The sequence below is a fragment of the Lagopus muta genome, chromosome 13, assembly GCF_023343835.1.
Source record: "Lagopus muta isolate bLagMut1 chromosome 13, bLagMut1 primary, whole genome shotgun sequence".
In the NCBI taxonomy this organism is placed as follows: domain Eukaryota; kingdom Metazoa; phylum Chordata; class Aves; order Galliformes; family Phasianidae; genus Lagopus; species Lagopus muta.
Genome location: NC_064445.1, coordinates 15642519 through 15658340, shown reverse-complemented (window position 1 = coordinate 15658340; position 15822 = coordinate 15642519). Strand labels below are relative to the sequence as shown.

Genomic DNA, 15822 nt, shown 5'->3' with positions numbered 1-15822 from the left:
CCTGTTGTTCCCTACCCTTCATCACAACTCAAGACTAAGGATATGTCTACACATCCTATAAAATAAGCTCTTAGACTTAATGAAAGACTGCTGAAGTCAACAGAATGATGCTTAACGAAGGTAATGTTTTTTAGATTAGGCTACTGGGCTACTGAATCACAGGTACCAAGGAAATAGCACTTCACTTTGAAAAGACGGATTTTACTCGATTTACTTTTATTGTTTTGCATCTGCTACGATACATGAATGATTATCTGAGAGGCCCTATCAGACAAGTCAAAATAATTTTCTTTAAGAAAGATTGATCATCCAGTAATGAGTTTATGTTTTAAACAGTTCTCTTTAGTACTAGAGGGGTGCCAGCTAGAAAGTGGAACCATCACAGAATATTTAGAATAACATTTAGAAAAGAATGTTTAGAAAGTAATATAAAAGATAAAATAACTGCTTAAAGAATTAAAAATAAGTCTTTCAAGATTTCAACGCATACTTGGAAGAAAAATCACAGGGCTCCTCATTTCAGCTTAATTTTGCACACTTGAGACATGGTTATTCTGGGGGTTCATATGCATTTGAGCTAAATAGTTTAAAAAAAAAAAGTACAAGATTATAGAATCAATTTTAAACAACAGCAAATTTCTGCTCTAACTTTAGTCTTAAGGGATGACTGGAAGGACTGGGAGGTCTGCTACCTACTTCTTAAACAAAAGACATGCAAGGCTGAAAGGAGTGCAGTCTGGTATGCTGGCCAATCTCTGTGCCATGCAAAATATGGTATTTCGTTTACATTGCAGAAAAGTCAAATAGAGTCCATGTACACTACTCCACAATAGCAATATATCACTGATCTAAAGTACTTTACACTGAATGAAGACTTGGCCCAGTATATTTGAAGAGCAACACTAAGAACTGGGTAACTATGAACACCAGACAGATGGGTGACTCTTCCTAAGCTTTGCTAGCGAGTTACACTTAGACAAATGCCTTCAAACTTGCTGAAAGTAATGTCTGTCTGTGCAACACAGTGCCTGGAAATCAAAAATAGGATGCTGTAGAAACATCACTGCTTAGAAAAGCTTCCCAAAAATGGATGTTCGCTGGGCATACCTTCATGTTAGTGCTTGAGTGCTTACTTATTATTACAGGATCACGGAATTGCAGGGGCTGGAAGGGACCTGACTGTTCATAAGGACAAAATAGAACTCAAGTGAAAACAAGACTCTAGCAGTTTTTATGTTCAACAGTAGTTTCAAGTTAAACTGATAATAAAACAAAATGTAGCTGCTGATAATAAATATCTATTTTCCTGCAAATTGGGTCTGCGGACTCCTTGGGGCTCAGGGGCTACTTCTGAAGAGTCTGCAAAAGGTAATTAAGAAAAGTAAATCTATTGTCAGTTGACTTCAATTTGCTATATAAGAACCATGTCAGATCTATTGGAAAATGCTTAAGACTCTTCAAATTGATATAAGGTGAGAATTGCTTTCACAAAACCATTTTGCAAGGTTGCTTTTTTTTCACTTCTTATGCCTTCTATTGTGCTGAAAGAGCAATCAGATAGCTAGTCAATTTTGTACTGTAGTTGTCAGGATCCAGTGCAATTGCTACAAGGTGTGAGTTACAAAGCCAAACAACTTTTAATTGGGAATAGAAATGTTATAAAGTGTAAGAACACTTCTTTTAACACGATATATATTGTTAATATCACTTCTTTTTTTCCAATAAACTACTGTGTTTTTGAAAGACTTGATGTCTCCCAGACACTGCAGATTATCAGAACCATATTGCTTTATTCGCATCAAGGTAAGTGTATACAACTGCAGCCATCTTTGTATTCTCAGTTAATCCTGCTGAAATCGATGAAACAAATCATGTTAGGTGGAATTCATCTCTGTGCAGATGGATAATGCAAGTCCTTCACAACAGGACAAAATATGGTTTAAAGACTGTGGATTAGATCTTTTAGTACACAGAGGTCAGACTCTCCGGCCTGTGGCTTAGACTGTGATGCTACAATCAGATATATCTCTTCTTCCTTTGGTTTTCCTCTCTTTCTTTCTCAGATTCTGGACTGTTCTCCCCTGTGTAGACACTTTGCTTTTTTCCTGTTATTATTTTGTTAGACCTTGAGATGCTGTTGAACTTGAGTGATAGATAAGGTCTTAAGGTAAGAGGAAAAAAAGGTCTAAAAGTACCAGTGATGCTCATTCTTCTCACACATGCTTTATGCACTTCTTTCTTTTGAAGAAATAGTTCATTTTCATGGAAGTTGCACAGGCAATTCTTTTTACCATCAAGGTGGTATTTCTTGGCCAGTGACAAAGCAAGGGAGAGACAAACACCCCATAGTGTCCAGAACTAATGGAGGCAAAGCTGCCTTTGCTGTTAAATTTTGTTTCCTTATTAGTACAGTGTCTATATGAAGTGAATTCCATACCCTAGTGCTACAAAGGTTCAATCCAGAAGTAAAACCAGAGGTTCTTTGAATGCTGATACAGAGCTGTCAGTATCTTAAAATAACTCTAACTACCTGAGTACTTGCTTAGGGAGGGTAGGAATTTCTGTGATTAAGTGGAATGGGCCAAAACTGGAAATCTTAAACTTCAGTGAAAAATGTAAATTCTGAGTGTCTAGAAATCCCTTTCTAAGAATCTTTGTGCTGTTTTCCAAATATATTTTCACTAAAAAAAACACTGCTTGAGATCTGAATTGAGCTGAACTGAGTTTTAGTAATATGCAAATAAACACTGGGAAGAAAGCAGACTTTTTGACTGGCAAGCAGTTATCTGAAGTGATTATTCACTACTTACAGCTAAAGGAGATTGTCTTAAATAATATATACTTCAGTAATTAAATTCAGAATTAAAATATTTTGAACTGGATATAACTCTCAAGATTGCTTGAAAACAGTATTCATAGGAATGGGAAAAAAAGAGAGAGTGGATTCACTTTATTAGCAGTGTATGGGGGATGCCACTACGCTTTTATTTGATTTACTGTTTCCTTAAGTAATAAATACAGATGAGCACAGCAAAAGTAAGGGTTTAAATAAGAATTGCAGGGCTATGTTTTGCCAGCAGTGCCTAGTGTACAATTCATCAGAAAGCAGAAGGTAATATAAATTGTTTCTGACATTATGGGACTGTAATAACCCTACATTTCCACCATCCCCCTAGCTCTTAGGACTAGAAGTATGCATCCTGAAAATACCACAAACCCAAGAAAAATGAAGACATTTGTACATGCTGACTGTTTCCACATTTGTCTTAGTTGTGCAAGTGTAGTATATACAGGTTATTGCTGTATCAGTCCATGTTCAAGTCCGATTAAAATTGCTGCAAGAATTTCTGTCTGCTACCTAAGGTTGAATTAGTCTCTAATAATGAAGTAATGACTTCTATTTATCAACGAGCTTCCTCTTTGAGCCTGTTCTTATACAAATCTTGGTCACCCTTCCATGAGCTAGAACATATTCCTATATGCCTGGCAAAATTATTCTGCCAGGATGTAATGGATAAAGTCCTAGCTGCAATGACCGAGGTAATAAACCTGTCATACGTTTCTGTGGTTCCAGGATTTCACCTGTTGACTATTCTTAGCAAAACAAATAATAATAATAATAAAAAGAAGCCAACAACCAGTGTTTCAGCTAGATTGCTATCCTGCCTCTGCAGAAACTTTCAGAGAAGGACAGACAGACTGTAAACTCCCATCATGCACAGGAATAGGAAGAACAGATCTTTCCTGAGGCATCCAGCAGCTACTTTTTTTTGCCATGAATTCTGAATATTAATCCCAATGTGTTGTGGTTTTTCTTATAGTTAGTCTGATGCATGTACTCTGCTAATCATATAAAACTTCAAAGTTTTAAAAATAATTATTTTTGCCAATAATATACCGTGTAGAAGGCAGCTTAATAATTAGCTATTAACTGCATAGCAAAGTATTTCTGTTAAACTGTCATCTGCTGCTTTTTTAATTTGTGTGTCTCTGTTACTGCTTGGTAATGAAAGATAAATAAGAGAGCTTCAACAGTTTGTTCTCAAATCAAATCTTAACTGCATGTCCTTTGACCTGCTCTCCAAAATACAGGAAGCTATAATGTCTATTTTCATTCTCCCTCTCCCAACCCTTGACTCCTGCTATCTGTAGTTTCATCTTCTCCCTAAATCCCTTTTCATCTTTGCTTCTGTCTCTCCCAGCTATCATTCCTCTCTGTAGGCTGTCTGTTGTAGAATTAATCAGTTAAGCTAATCAAAATGCTGAGATTAACATAAAGTTCCATCAATTCTATCTCCTGTTTTTATGAAGAAATAAACAGTTAAAAAATAACTGTAACGTAATTGGTAATACGTTTACTTACAGAATCATAGAATCTTTTGAGTTGAAAAGGACCTTTAAAAGTCATCTAGTCCAACTGTGATGAACAGGGACAGGCCCAATGAGGTGCTCAGAGCCCGGTCCAGCCTGACCTTGAGTTTCTCCATGGACGGGGCACCGCCACCTTTCTGGGCAACCTATGCCAGTGCCTCACCACCCTTACAGTGAAAACCTTCTCCTTATGTCCAAACTGAGTCTCTCCTCTCTTAGTTTCCCCTTATCCTATCACCACAGACACTACTCAAGAGTCTGTCCCCCTCCTTTTTATAGCCCCCCTTTCTGTATCTACCAACGGGCCGCTCTCAGCTCTCCCCACAGCCTTCCCTTCTCCGTGCTGCACAGCCCAGCTCTCAGCCTGTCCTCGCAGGGAGGTGTTCCATCCCTCACATCCTTTTTGTGCCCTCCTCTGGATGCGCTCCAACAGCTCCGTGTCTCTCCTGTGCTGAGCACTCCCCATCTGGACGCAGCGCTCCAGGTGAGGTCTCACAGCACGGAGCAGAAGGGCAGATCCCCTCCTCGCCCTGCTGGCTGTGCTGCTTTGGATACTCCCAGTGCACAGTGCTGGCTCATGCCCAGCTGCCATCCTCCAGTACCTCCAAGTCCTTTTCAACAGGGCTGTGCTCCATCCTTACATCTCCCAGCTTGTACAGATAGCAGAGGTTGCCACAACCCAGGTGCCAGACCTTGCACTTGGCTTTGTTGAACCTCACGTGATTCTCTTGGGCCCACTGCTCGGCCTGTCTGGGTCTCTCTGGGTGGCATCCTGTCTCTCGGGCCTGTTGGCTGCTCCACACAGCTTGGGGTCATCTGTAAACTGCTGAGGGTGCACTCGATCCCACTGCCAATATCATTGATGAAGATGTTATAGAGCACAATTTATTGCTATTTATAAACTTTTGAGGTTTAGTAATGGGAGAAACAACAGTTTCTAGATACTCACTATCTGAAGCTCTCTCTTGCAAGTAAAAATACAACTTACAAAAGTTAGAAAGTCAGCTTTTTGCTGTTAGGGCAAAGGTACAGTCACAGAATCCTGATGTAGATTTTGCCATGACTTTATGCGAAAACCATGAGTTTAGCCTAGTAACATCAGAAAGCTCAGTGAGAACACTGTGTCCCACATTCTATAGCATTTTTCTAATCCAGTATTAGACATTACAATGAGAACACGTTAGCTAATTATAAATCATTACCTCCTCTTGATCAGGTAGACAGTAGTCAGAATCCCCTGGTGTCCAAGGCCACCATAACTCATCTAAACACAAAGCTCTGATTATCCTGCAAGATCTCAGTTGTACTTAGTTAAAGAAGGCTTGGGAAAGCATCTGGTATGACCTTGGTTAACATGGAACTCATTAACTTGAGTCACGGAGCATCCCAACTAAAGTATGTGAACTACTTGCAAGGCATTCATATATACATGAAGCCAAATAAAATCATACTAAGACAGACTGGGTTCACTGTAAGAAAGAAACAGGGATGAAGCCTCTATGACATTCTCCAACATCTGCATGGTATGGTCACTGTACCATTTGTGTCCAAAAATATCACCATGAGACCAACTAACTAAGCAAAAAAAAATGAAGTGTGTGTTGACAATGCTAATAGTACTGATAGTACAGATATAGTACAGATCATCTTTTTGTTTAACAAAACATTCTGAGATGAGGCTGTGAAGCCACCATTTTATTCAGGATGAGGTGCTCATCCAACTGGCTGTTCATGGAAATGAGAGACTGCCCTATGCCCCCTTCATTCCTGGTTATTTGTGTCTTCTCTTGTCCTAACATTATAATGTTAAATGTAATTTCTTTCATGTTTTTTCAGTACATCATCAGAGGTGGCAGATAGCAGGAATACAAAGCTGGAGGGACAGGAAGAACTTGGTGAGAGCAAGTGAACAGAAACAGAAGTGAACAGTAAAGCTTTGAAGGTAACAAAGCACTGGAACAGGTTGCCCAGAGAGGTTGTGGAGTCTCCTCCTCTGGCTATTCAAAACGCACATGGATGCTTTCCTTTGCAACCTACTGTAGGGAACCTTCTTCAGCAGGGGGGTTGGACTGATGATCTCCAGAGTTCCCTTCCAACCTTTGGGATTCTGTGACTGCAGGACTGTGTGAATGCTGTGTTAAAAATGGGCTGGAGATAGGTAGAGCACTAAAAAGATAAGTAGCTTTTAACCAGAAAGGCAAATTATTGCCCTATGGGGACAAACTTTTCACAAGTATCTTGGAATTCTAATGTTCACATACCTGCCTGTAACTGTCAGGTCTGCTGTGCTTACTGGAGAACATTTGAGAGAGGTGTGCTCTACAGTAAAGCCCAGCTGTTGTTTGTGGTCTCAATTCTGAATCTGAAAATTCCTGCCTCGGTGAGCTGGGTGAGTTACTTCCACTGATATTTAAGTTTCTACATCTGCAAGAAAAGAATACAATTCTGCTTCAGAGAGATGTTTAGAGGAATTCATAGATAATATTTGTAGAGTGCTTTGAGCTCAGAGTGCAATAGATACAAAGATGGCATTTATGTTCCACATATCTCTACAGATAACCACTTATTTCTTCAAAGAGATAAAGTGACAACAGCCTAACAACCTAAGCAGGGAACATTACAAGCCACCCCACAGCCTGGTCTCTACCCCTGCCTGAGCTGAAATAGACTCCATCTCCTGGGAGTGATTCACATAAGGGAACACACAAGCAGCAGACAATGTATGCACCCAGAGGTAAGGAGTCACATTTATGCTGCTAAGGTAATGCAAGTGTTTAATGGCTCCTGCTTCATGAATATGATGCCCTTTTATTTATATGTGTCTTTGGCTTCCTTCAGGAGTAGTGGTTTGAATTGGTGATGTTCTTTAGTGATGTGTGCAGTCACCTGCCAGTGTCTTACATGAGCACTTACCTGAGCTACAGCCAGTGTCAGTGGCTGATTCTTCTGCAAATGCAAAGCCAAGTGCTTTCAGTATTATCCCTAAAGCAACTGAATGGAGAACAAAAACCCACCAGCTTGAGATTAAGAAAAAAAAGAGACAGTGGAGGACCAAAGGAAAGTGACCTGCTGAAATTAGAGGAAAAGGAACATTAAGTGGAGAACAGTCTTCCCTGGGCCTGGGAGGTGGACTGAGCGACCCAGTATCTCTTTTCTATTTCCATCTCGCACAGTGAGCCTCAAAGCAGCAAAAAGAAAAGAGCTGCAGGATCCTTCCCGTGAGGTGTCAGAGAGAGCAGGGTGCAAGACGAGCAGTCAGGGAACCAATCTCCAAGCAGAGGCACACCAGCTCCCTAAGTGCCTGTGCACTGCTGCCGGCACACGGTCGGAGGCAGTGGGTGTCTGCCTGCAGCGCTGCCCCGCGCCCGCTGCTAGGCCACAACTCGGCAAGGCACCTGGGAGAGATGCTCCCAGTTTGTCTTTCTCCAGCACGAGGGACAGCAGGGAGACTTTGCCGGATTTCATTCCAGGGGATGGCCTCATCCCCGGCTTTAGCGCTCTGCGGGTGGATGAATGCAGGAGCCCTCCCCGCGGCGCTGAGCACCGGAGCGGGATGAGGGCAACTCCGGCTCGGGGCGGGCAGCCCCGGGAGAGCTCCGTCCGCCCGACCGCCCCAGCCCCGCCGCCCCGCGGCGCCCCAGCCGTGCCCGGGCGGGACCCCGGCCGCCTCCCCTCCCCTCCCCGCACCCTCGCCCCGCTCTTCTCTACGCGGCCCCGGCTCTCCGCCTCCTCCCCTCCCCTCAGGCAGCGCACGCCCCGCACTCACACTCACACACACGCACACACACACGCAGCGGCGATGCAGCTTTAAAGGGACAGCCGCAGCCCGCGGACCGGCCCTCGCGAGGCCGCGCAGCTCCCGCCGAGCGCAGCCCCGAGCGGTGCCGCCCCGAGCGGCCGGGAGACGGCGGGGGCCGGGCGGGCCGAGGGCTGCGCGCCCGCCTCCCGCCAAGTTTGATCGATCACCCCCTCCCGGGCCGGCTCCGCTCCCACCATCTTTGGGGGAAGTCCCTGCGCTGGGAGGGGGGTGGGGGGGGGGGCTGCCGGAGACGGGGGAGAAAGGCAACCTGACAGCCAATGAGCCCTGCCCGGCTGGGGTGAAGGCAGGAGGAGAGGGAGCTGAGGAAGGGAAAGGAAAAAAAAAAAAAAAAAAAAAGAAAAAAAAAAGAAGAAAAAAAAAAGAAGAAGAAGAAGAAGAAGGGAAGCAAGGAGGGGAGCATCCTTTCACTACCTCCACCAGCATCGCCTCCACCATTGACACCGCTCCGCGCCTCCGCTCGCGCCCATCCATGCCCGTGCCGCCGGTTCGGTGTTAGGGCTGAACCGCAGCGGCTGAAGAAAATGGGGCAGCGCGCGGGCCGGGCCGTGCTGCTGCTGCTGGCGGGGCTGCTGGGCGAGGCGCGGGCAGGATTCCCCAACACCATCAGCATCGGTAAGCGCTCCGCCGCCCCGAGCGGCGCCGGGCAGCGCGGGGAGACGGGGAAAGGTCCGCGCCCGCCGCCGGGAGCGGTGTACGGCGGTCCCCGCGATGCGTTCCGTCCGCCTCTCGGCGACGCGGGGTTCGCTCCGTGCTCCTGCGGAATCGCGCCCTGAGGCAGCGCATCCCGTGCCGCGGAGCGCTGAATGGCGTGGATCCGCAGCGACGTGCCCCGAACCTGCGGCCGAATGAGCCTCGGGGCCGTGCGTGCGAGGAAACTTGCCTTTTTTTTTTTTTTTTTTCCCTTCCTCCCTGACGGGAGCGCTGAGCCGTGCGCGCTCATCGAGCCCCGCTTCCGCACGGCTGGCAGTCCGCACCGCGCCTCGCCCACCCCGCACCCCGCCTGCCCGTGCCACGCAACCCTCCGGCGGAGCTCCGGAGGTCCGCACCGCCGCTCCCGGGCTGCGCCGCCCCCTCCCCCGCGGGCATCGGCGGTGGCCGCGTCGCGGTGCTGCAGCTCCGGGTGGCTCCGGGGCACCGGGCTGCGATGTGCGTGAGCCTCGCAGCCCAACTTCGGACTCGGAGCAGCGTTCCGTGCGCGCCCTGCCACAGCTGCACGCTCGTAGCTTGGTGCTGTCCGTTCCCCGCCGTGATGCGCGATATGCAAATGTAACTTACTGCCGCTGCCTGCGCTAACAACCCGCTCTGAAATGCCTTCTTCCTTCTCTTTTTTTTCTGCTTTCTCCTCTCTTAGGTGGACTTTTCATGAGAAACACTGTTCAGGAGCACAGCGCGTTTCGGTTTGCTGTGCAGTTATACAACACAAACCAAAACACCACCGAAAAGCCCTTCCATCTGAACTACCACGTAGATCACTTGGATTCTTCCAACAGTTTTTCAGTGACAAATGCTTGTAAGTAAATACGTGCTTTTAAGAAATACGTTTCTTTGTTATCTGTTATTACATTCCCTTTGCCCCTGGCAGCCTGGAGTACTCCTTCGTGTGATACAGCGCAACAAATGTGAGTGCTGCCGTCAGGCTCCGTGGATTTGCAGCATTATGTGGTTGAATAATACCTTAGGGAAAGTTCCCTCACCACTTCTTTCCTCGTTTTTAGTTTTATTTTCCAGAAAAACAACCAGGCTGTGCATATAGCATCACTGTGCAGCTGTGATCAGTGGATTGCCACTGAGGTAGCATCTCTTCTCTGCTGAGGCTCCAGCCTGGCTGTTTGCAAATAATACTATGTAGGAATAAAACAGGAGCAGCTGATCAAAAATGACCTTCAGAAACAGAAGCAGAGGGGCTTACATACCTCCTCTGCCCTGAAATATTAGCTTCTTTCCTTACAGTGAAGTCCTGTTAAAAGCTGAGAAGTCTGTCAAGTGATGAATGTCTTTAGAGCTGAGGGGAGAGAGATGGAATCAGAATGCTTAGCATCATGTGAAACAGCTCTGCATGAGAAATGCATCTGTATAATTTGAGCCTTTATTAACAAAGGAAACAAAATAGAACTTTGAGTGGTGGAAATGTGTTAAAATGCCAAATCCCATTCTGAAAGACCAGTGCGTGTTCTGCATTTAAATAAGCATTCCTTTATCAGAAGTGGTTCCTGAATATGTGTTTTACTGATGTGTCTGTATTCAGTTTTATGCAGTTTTTATCATAGGCTTTTGAAAATGAATGGAGTCCCCTTGCAAGGTAGTTGCAGCACACAGCACATGATCCAAAGGACCTCTGAGTGCAGTGTACTAACTTTGTGCTACACACAAGATTCCTGTTTGTACACTCGCAATATTGCATTTTCAAAGAGGAGGCATTGCAGTGAGATACTGCACTGAAATGTCAGCGTACTGAAAATCTCCTGTTTTAAAACAATTCCACGTTTGAATGATCTTTTTCAGTTTCGTTTGATGGGGTTAGGATTGTTCTTATCATTTCCTGAGTATTCTTCCTCGGTATTTGAATTTTCCAAGAAATGTGGTGGCTGTGAAGTACACCACAAGGAAATTCTTGGATAACTTTTGGGTTGACACTCTAACGTATCCCCCATGTGACTGCTTCATGTTAATGCAGCACTACACTTTTTAAAGGGCCTTGAAGTAGGACCTTTAAAAGTTGGGGGGGGGTGTGAGGGGGTAATTATATCCAATTAAAATATTTGTAAAGTAGAAAAAAATAGGGTAAATAAAATTGTGTCTGTACTTTGCATCTTATTTTACTAATCCCATCCTGCCTCAACAGCTCTTACAACAAACATCTGACTATTAATCCTTAATCAGTGTAATCCCTTCAAGAGGGCTGTATCTCACACATAGTTTCCTAAATATCAATTATAAGGATTTGAACTAAATACATTAAACTGCTCGACTGATTAGTGATTAATTGTTTTTTAAAAGTTCTCCCAGCACTTCTTCACAGATCCCACCATGACCAGTGAACCACACGTGCCTTCAGAGACAGCCCATGTATTATTTAGTCAGCGTGCTTCTCGTCCTGTGACATCTAATGATTTTTGTCATTGCTTAGTGAAAGCTGGGCTGGCTGTAGCAGGATGAGCTGGTTTTCTGTAGAACAGGGCTGCATATTCCAACACATATATTACCAGTGTAGTAAAATTTGGGAAACTCAAACCTCTGGAGGAACCGTAGACCAGAGAATACCAACCTACAGTAACCTATTTAAAAATAGAAGATGTGAAAAATGAAGCAGAAGAAAGAGAATGAAAAGGTGACCTTGGCCGTAGCTATGTTAACCATCTGGTAACAGTGTTGGTAAGAAAATAGTACAGTGAATGGAAGTCACTAGGCTGATAGGTCTCAGTAGCTGAAATCAGAAGAAGGAAAGAAAGAAGGAAGTAGAACAGTTGCTCTTGCTAGATCTGCAAGCAATTGTCTTTGAAGATCAGAACGCTCATACATATCAGTGCATTGGGATGAATGAATTAAGCCCCTCATGCTACATGGCTAACATGTAAAAGGTGCTGGCTCCCAAGCCCCTAATCCTATCCTCGCTTCCTCCTGGAGTGGCAGATAATTTCAGGGTGCAACCACGAAGGAATTCTTCCCACAACATTTTTGCTTCTCTTGAAGATAAGCATAAATTGTCTCCGGTGCTGTCACACAACCTTTTGATCAATATTTGCAATTGGCAGGAATCCATATGAGAGAAAGCTGCAGTGACTCTGTCTGCACCAGAGACAAAGGCTGTGACTGACTTTGTGATGGGATATATAATGAAGCTGAAGGGAAATCAGGCAAAGTAGCCTATGCGGGTTGAGCTTAGTGCCTCTGCGAGGCCGTATCCATCAACTAATAATTTGTATTCTTTGCTCTGTGTTGTACAGTACTAGCTGTAGTAAGTGTCCATGTGTGTAGGAATTGGGCTCTGCTCAGAAGAGACTTAGGTTTTTACTGTACTACTGCACATCCCACTTGCTGCAATCTGGTGCATTCCCGAGGCAGGAAAAAAAATCTCTTCTAAAGTGTCCTCATGAGCCAGAGATAAAAGGCCCACCTCCAGTAGGCTTGATTTGGCAGTATCCCAACATGAGAACAAAGTTGTTTAGAAGCAAAAGAAAATTCCTGCCCTAAGCCCCTCCTTCTCATTCCTTTTTCAGTTAAATGATGCATAATCTGATTCATGTACATGCATTCTCTGCTTCACTGCTAGCACCGAGCCTCTCTCTGTATATTTAATTTACACGCGTGCAGAAGGTATTCATTCACTCTGTGTTTATCTACTCATCTATTTATTTAGCTGTGTGATATCTTCGCAGAGAAGATATGCAAACACAGAGGAAAATTCCAGCGTATTAAAGGTGAATTAAAGTTTATCATTTAGCCTTGGCAGGATTTATTGTACCTTTTAGAATAGAAAGCTTTTTGCAATCAGAGAAAAACAGAAAGGAAGAAAGTTACCTGAATGTCTAAAATGAGCTAAAACATGGGTGTTTTCTTCAAGAAGCTCAGTGTGAGCGAGCTCTTTTCTTTCAAAATAACATTGCTGTAACAACTGAAAGGTATAAATTCATCACTGGAAGCACCTTTCACGTTTTCATTGCAATCTGTGATGAAGGATGTTAGTATTAATGTTGAATTATGCGTGGTTCTGTGGATTGTATTCTCTAGAAATAGCCCATGTATGTCTTTCTGCTCTGCACTTGTAGTGCACTATACTAACACTGCTCTAGCCTCTGCAGTGTCAGCTCATTAGCACACAGATCTCATATTCCCTCTCTGCACTGTCATTGCAAAAAATTGCTGTTGTACACCTTTACAGCCAACAAATGTGCTCGTGCATTACATGCAGTTTTCAAGAAATATTTAGAAGCGTAGTCAATGATATACATAGTTCCCACGGAATTTCTCTGAAGAAAGCATTAGTTTTCATAAAAATCTGTTGATCATGTAATGATAGCGATGGGATGTGTACGGGAGAAAGGGAGTTTGATGGCAGAATCTCAGTAATCTACAGGCAGATTCCCTCTCTCAGCTGCACCCAGCCTACTGGCTGCATGTTCCTGTCCCATTATTTTTTCTGTCATTTCTTGTGCATCTTCTGAGCCCAGAAGGCTGTTTGACTAAATTTTGGTGTAGTGTTTTTTGTTTTTTTTTCTTTCTTTTTTTCTTCTTTTTTTTTTTTTTTTTTTTTCCTGCAGGCATTCCTTCTTTAAGAAACCAAAAAGAAAGAGGAAAGACAAGAGGGTAAATGTAATTACATGCTTACTTTAGGTTGCTAAAATCACTTGACTGATTGTATGGGCACTTTCTTAATGGGGTCAGATTTCTGACTTTCTTTGAAAATCATTCTCTAGCATCCTGCAGTCCTTTGTTTCATGTTGAAGATTCAGCTCAGATTTCAGTCAAAGTGCAGTTTGTTTCTGTGAGAACGTTACAGAAAATGATACCACAGGACTAGCAGCAGACAGTTTTGCCAGATGAACTGCATTTTTTCTTTTTCCCAATGCCCAGGTGCAGATGTACATGTATGTAAACATATATATATACATGCTCACATGCATACTCAGTCACACATGTGGACTCCTCCATACACAGGGTTTTTCCTTACGTGATGCTCAGCATTTCTTTTTGCCAGCGGGCAGATAATTTGCTTCCCTTGCATCTGTGTGCTCTTTGGCCAGCTGGCAGAGGACACTGATGCTGAAAGTGGTCAGCTCCCTTCTGCCAAAAGCATAAGGATGTCTCTAACAGCCTTGCCAAGTTTGGGCCATGTACTGGTGTCTTTGCTCAGTAGGAACCACAGGGTAGATGCCTAACTCTCCCCATACAGATTGCGCTGCGGTTTCTGCCACTGTAGTAAAAGACCAAAAGAACTTTGCTTTCCGTGTTGTTCCATTGATTACAGATCCCCAAAGCTTTTTATGTTTGGAACTTGCTCAGGCATTGTTTGTTACTGCTGTGGCAAAACAGATCAGCTATTTTTAGCTTATGAGCCAAAGCTTTTGTAATACTGGGGTAGATAAAAGGGTGACAAAGGGTGTATTCCAACTGAGGTTTGTTTCTGGTTCATGGCAGAGCAGGAGATTTGTCATTAATGTGAAGTTGACTCAGCGTTAGCAGAAGAAACAATATTGTTTTAAATTGGTTTTTATTATTTTGTAATTTTAAAATGAGCTGGTTCTCCTCTCTCTCCTCCTCCACTATGTACTTATGCATGCACATGTTAGATGTTAGGATTAAATTTAACTCACGTTGTAGAGAAGGAAGAAAACACTGGGCACTTTTTTGAGAAGTTCCGTGAATTGACTGAATGAGAGTACATCACGAGGAGATCCATTTACTTGCTCGGTTTCAGGAAGATGCAGAGATCCATTTGTGCAGTTTTCCTATATAGCATAGGGTCTGGAGGACCTGTGAGACAGTTGGCATGGGTTGGAGAGCTGCTGATTAACTTCAAGTCCTGGTGAAGGGTGTAAACAGCTATAGTTTATCTCTGGGAGGAAACAGAGATGCCATGATGGGATATGCCAACAGCATATGCCAACATCTTATGAACAGTTTCAACTTCAGAGCTTGCCAAAAAGCCACAGAAAATAGTGGGTTTCTTTCCTTTGGGTTCACGGTGCTCAGTGTCAGGGAGGTGGGAAGCCGTCCCACTGAAAGCGTGGGTTTGTTACGCAGGAAGGCGTGAAAGGAGGGAGCTGATGTATCTTGAGTGATTCTTTGTTGTCACAGTCCAGCAGCTCAATGTTTCTCCATTTAGAGTACATATTTTGTCATTATCCATTCTGGAATGCTAATTTTGATCTGGCTAGGCATCCTTACAATGTTATTGGAATATGTTCTTTTTAAAGCAGCGACACTTTGGTTTCGTGTTTTGTGTCTCAAATCAAAGCCAAATTACACTCATGTTCACTTATTGTGAAGAAAATGTTTGTATTGGTTTTGTATTTGGCGTTTAAGATGCAGCCTAGAGTCAGTAGTTTCCGTGCTACTGTAAAGGGTAATCATTGGAAGGCCAGGGCCTCTATTCTAAATGAGATTGTAGGCAGCCTAAAAGCTCCTTGCCCGTTGTCATAAAGGTACATTTGGTACACAGGACCTTGTAGCTCCACTAGAACAATGTAACGATCTAAAAATCAGAGCATAAAAATGATTGATCCAGATCAAGCCAGTTTCTCTGGAACTGTGTGGTGGTCACTGCAGTGAAGCAATTTCCAGCTTTCTTGCATGAGGATTCTGTTTCTCCAAAGCCAACATGTTTGTGTCACACTGCCCATCAGAGGCTGAGGCATGCTTCCCTTAGTTATGTTACCTGCCCTGTGTTACTGTTGATCTTCAGAATATCAGAAACCTCAAAAGCCTCAGAGCTGCAAAAATCCTGGAGTCTTTGACGTGCAGTCATAGAGGGAGGACTGCAAAGCAGACTCGCTGTTGGACTGTTTGTAGGCATTGCAGCATGGAGATCTGTCGCTATCACACGGCTTCACGTTGTGTCGTCTGGCCTTACTCTGTCAAGGAGCCAGGAGGTAGTTCTGTAGCACCAAACACGTGGAGTTCATTTATCACAC

The 15822-nt window shown here is 43.9% G+C and overlaps 1 protein-coding gene across 7 annotated transcripts in view; it reads left to right on the top strand.

The window, feature by feature from the left end:
- The first annotated feature begins 6207 nt into the window (after positions 1 to 6207).
- Positions 6208 to 15822, top strand: part of GRIA3 (glutamate ionotropic receptor AMPA type subunit 3) — a 145180-nt gene continuing 135565 nt past the window's right edge. For 3 of the 7 annotated variants that reach the window (XR_007379643.1, XM_048959397.1, XM_048959401.1), the window contains exons 1-2: positions 8598 to 8803; positions 9543 to 9701. Coding sequence is in view for 6 of the 7 variants with exons in the window: in XM_048959397.1 (XP_048815354.1) it covers positions 8713 to 8803; positions 9543 to 9701 (250 nt within the window). In the remaining variant the exon portion in view is untranslated. Of the gene's footprint in view, positions 6314 to 6869; positions 7106 to 8552; positions 8804 to 9542; positions 9702 to 15822 lie in introns of those variants that run through there. The other 4 variants (XM_048959396.1, XM_048959395.1, XM_048959400.1 and 1 more) reach the window with 4 other exon arrangements.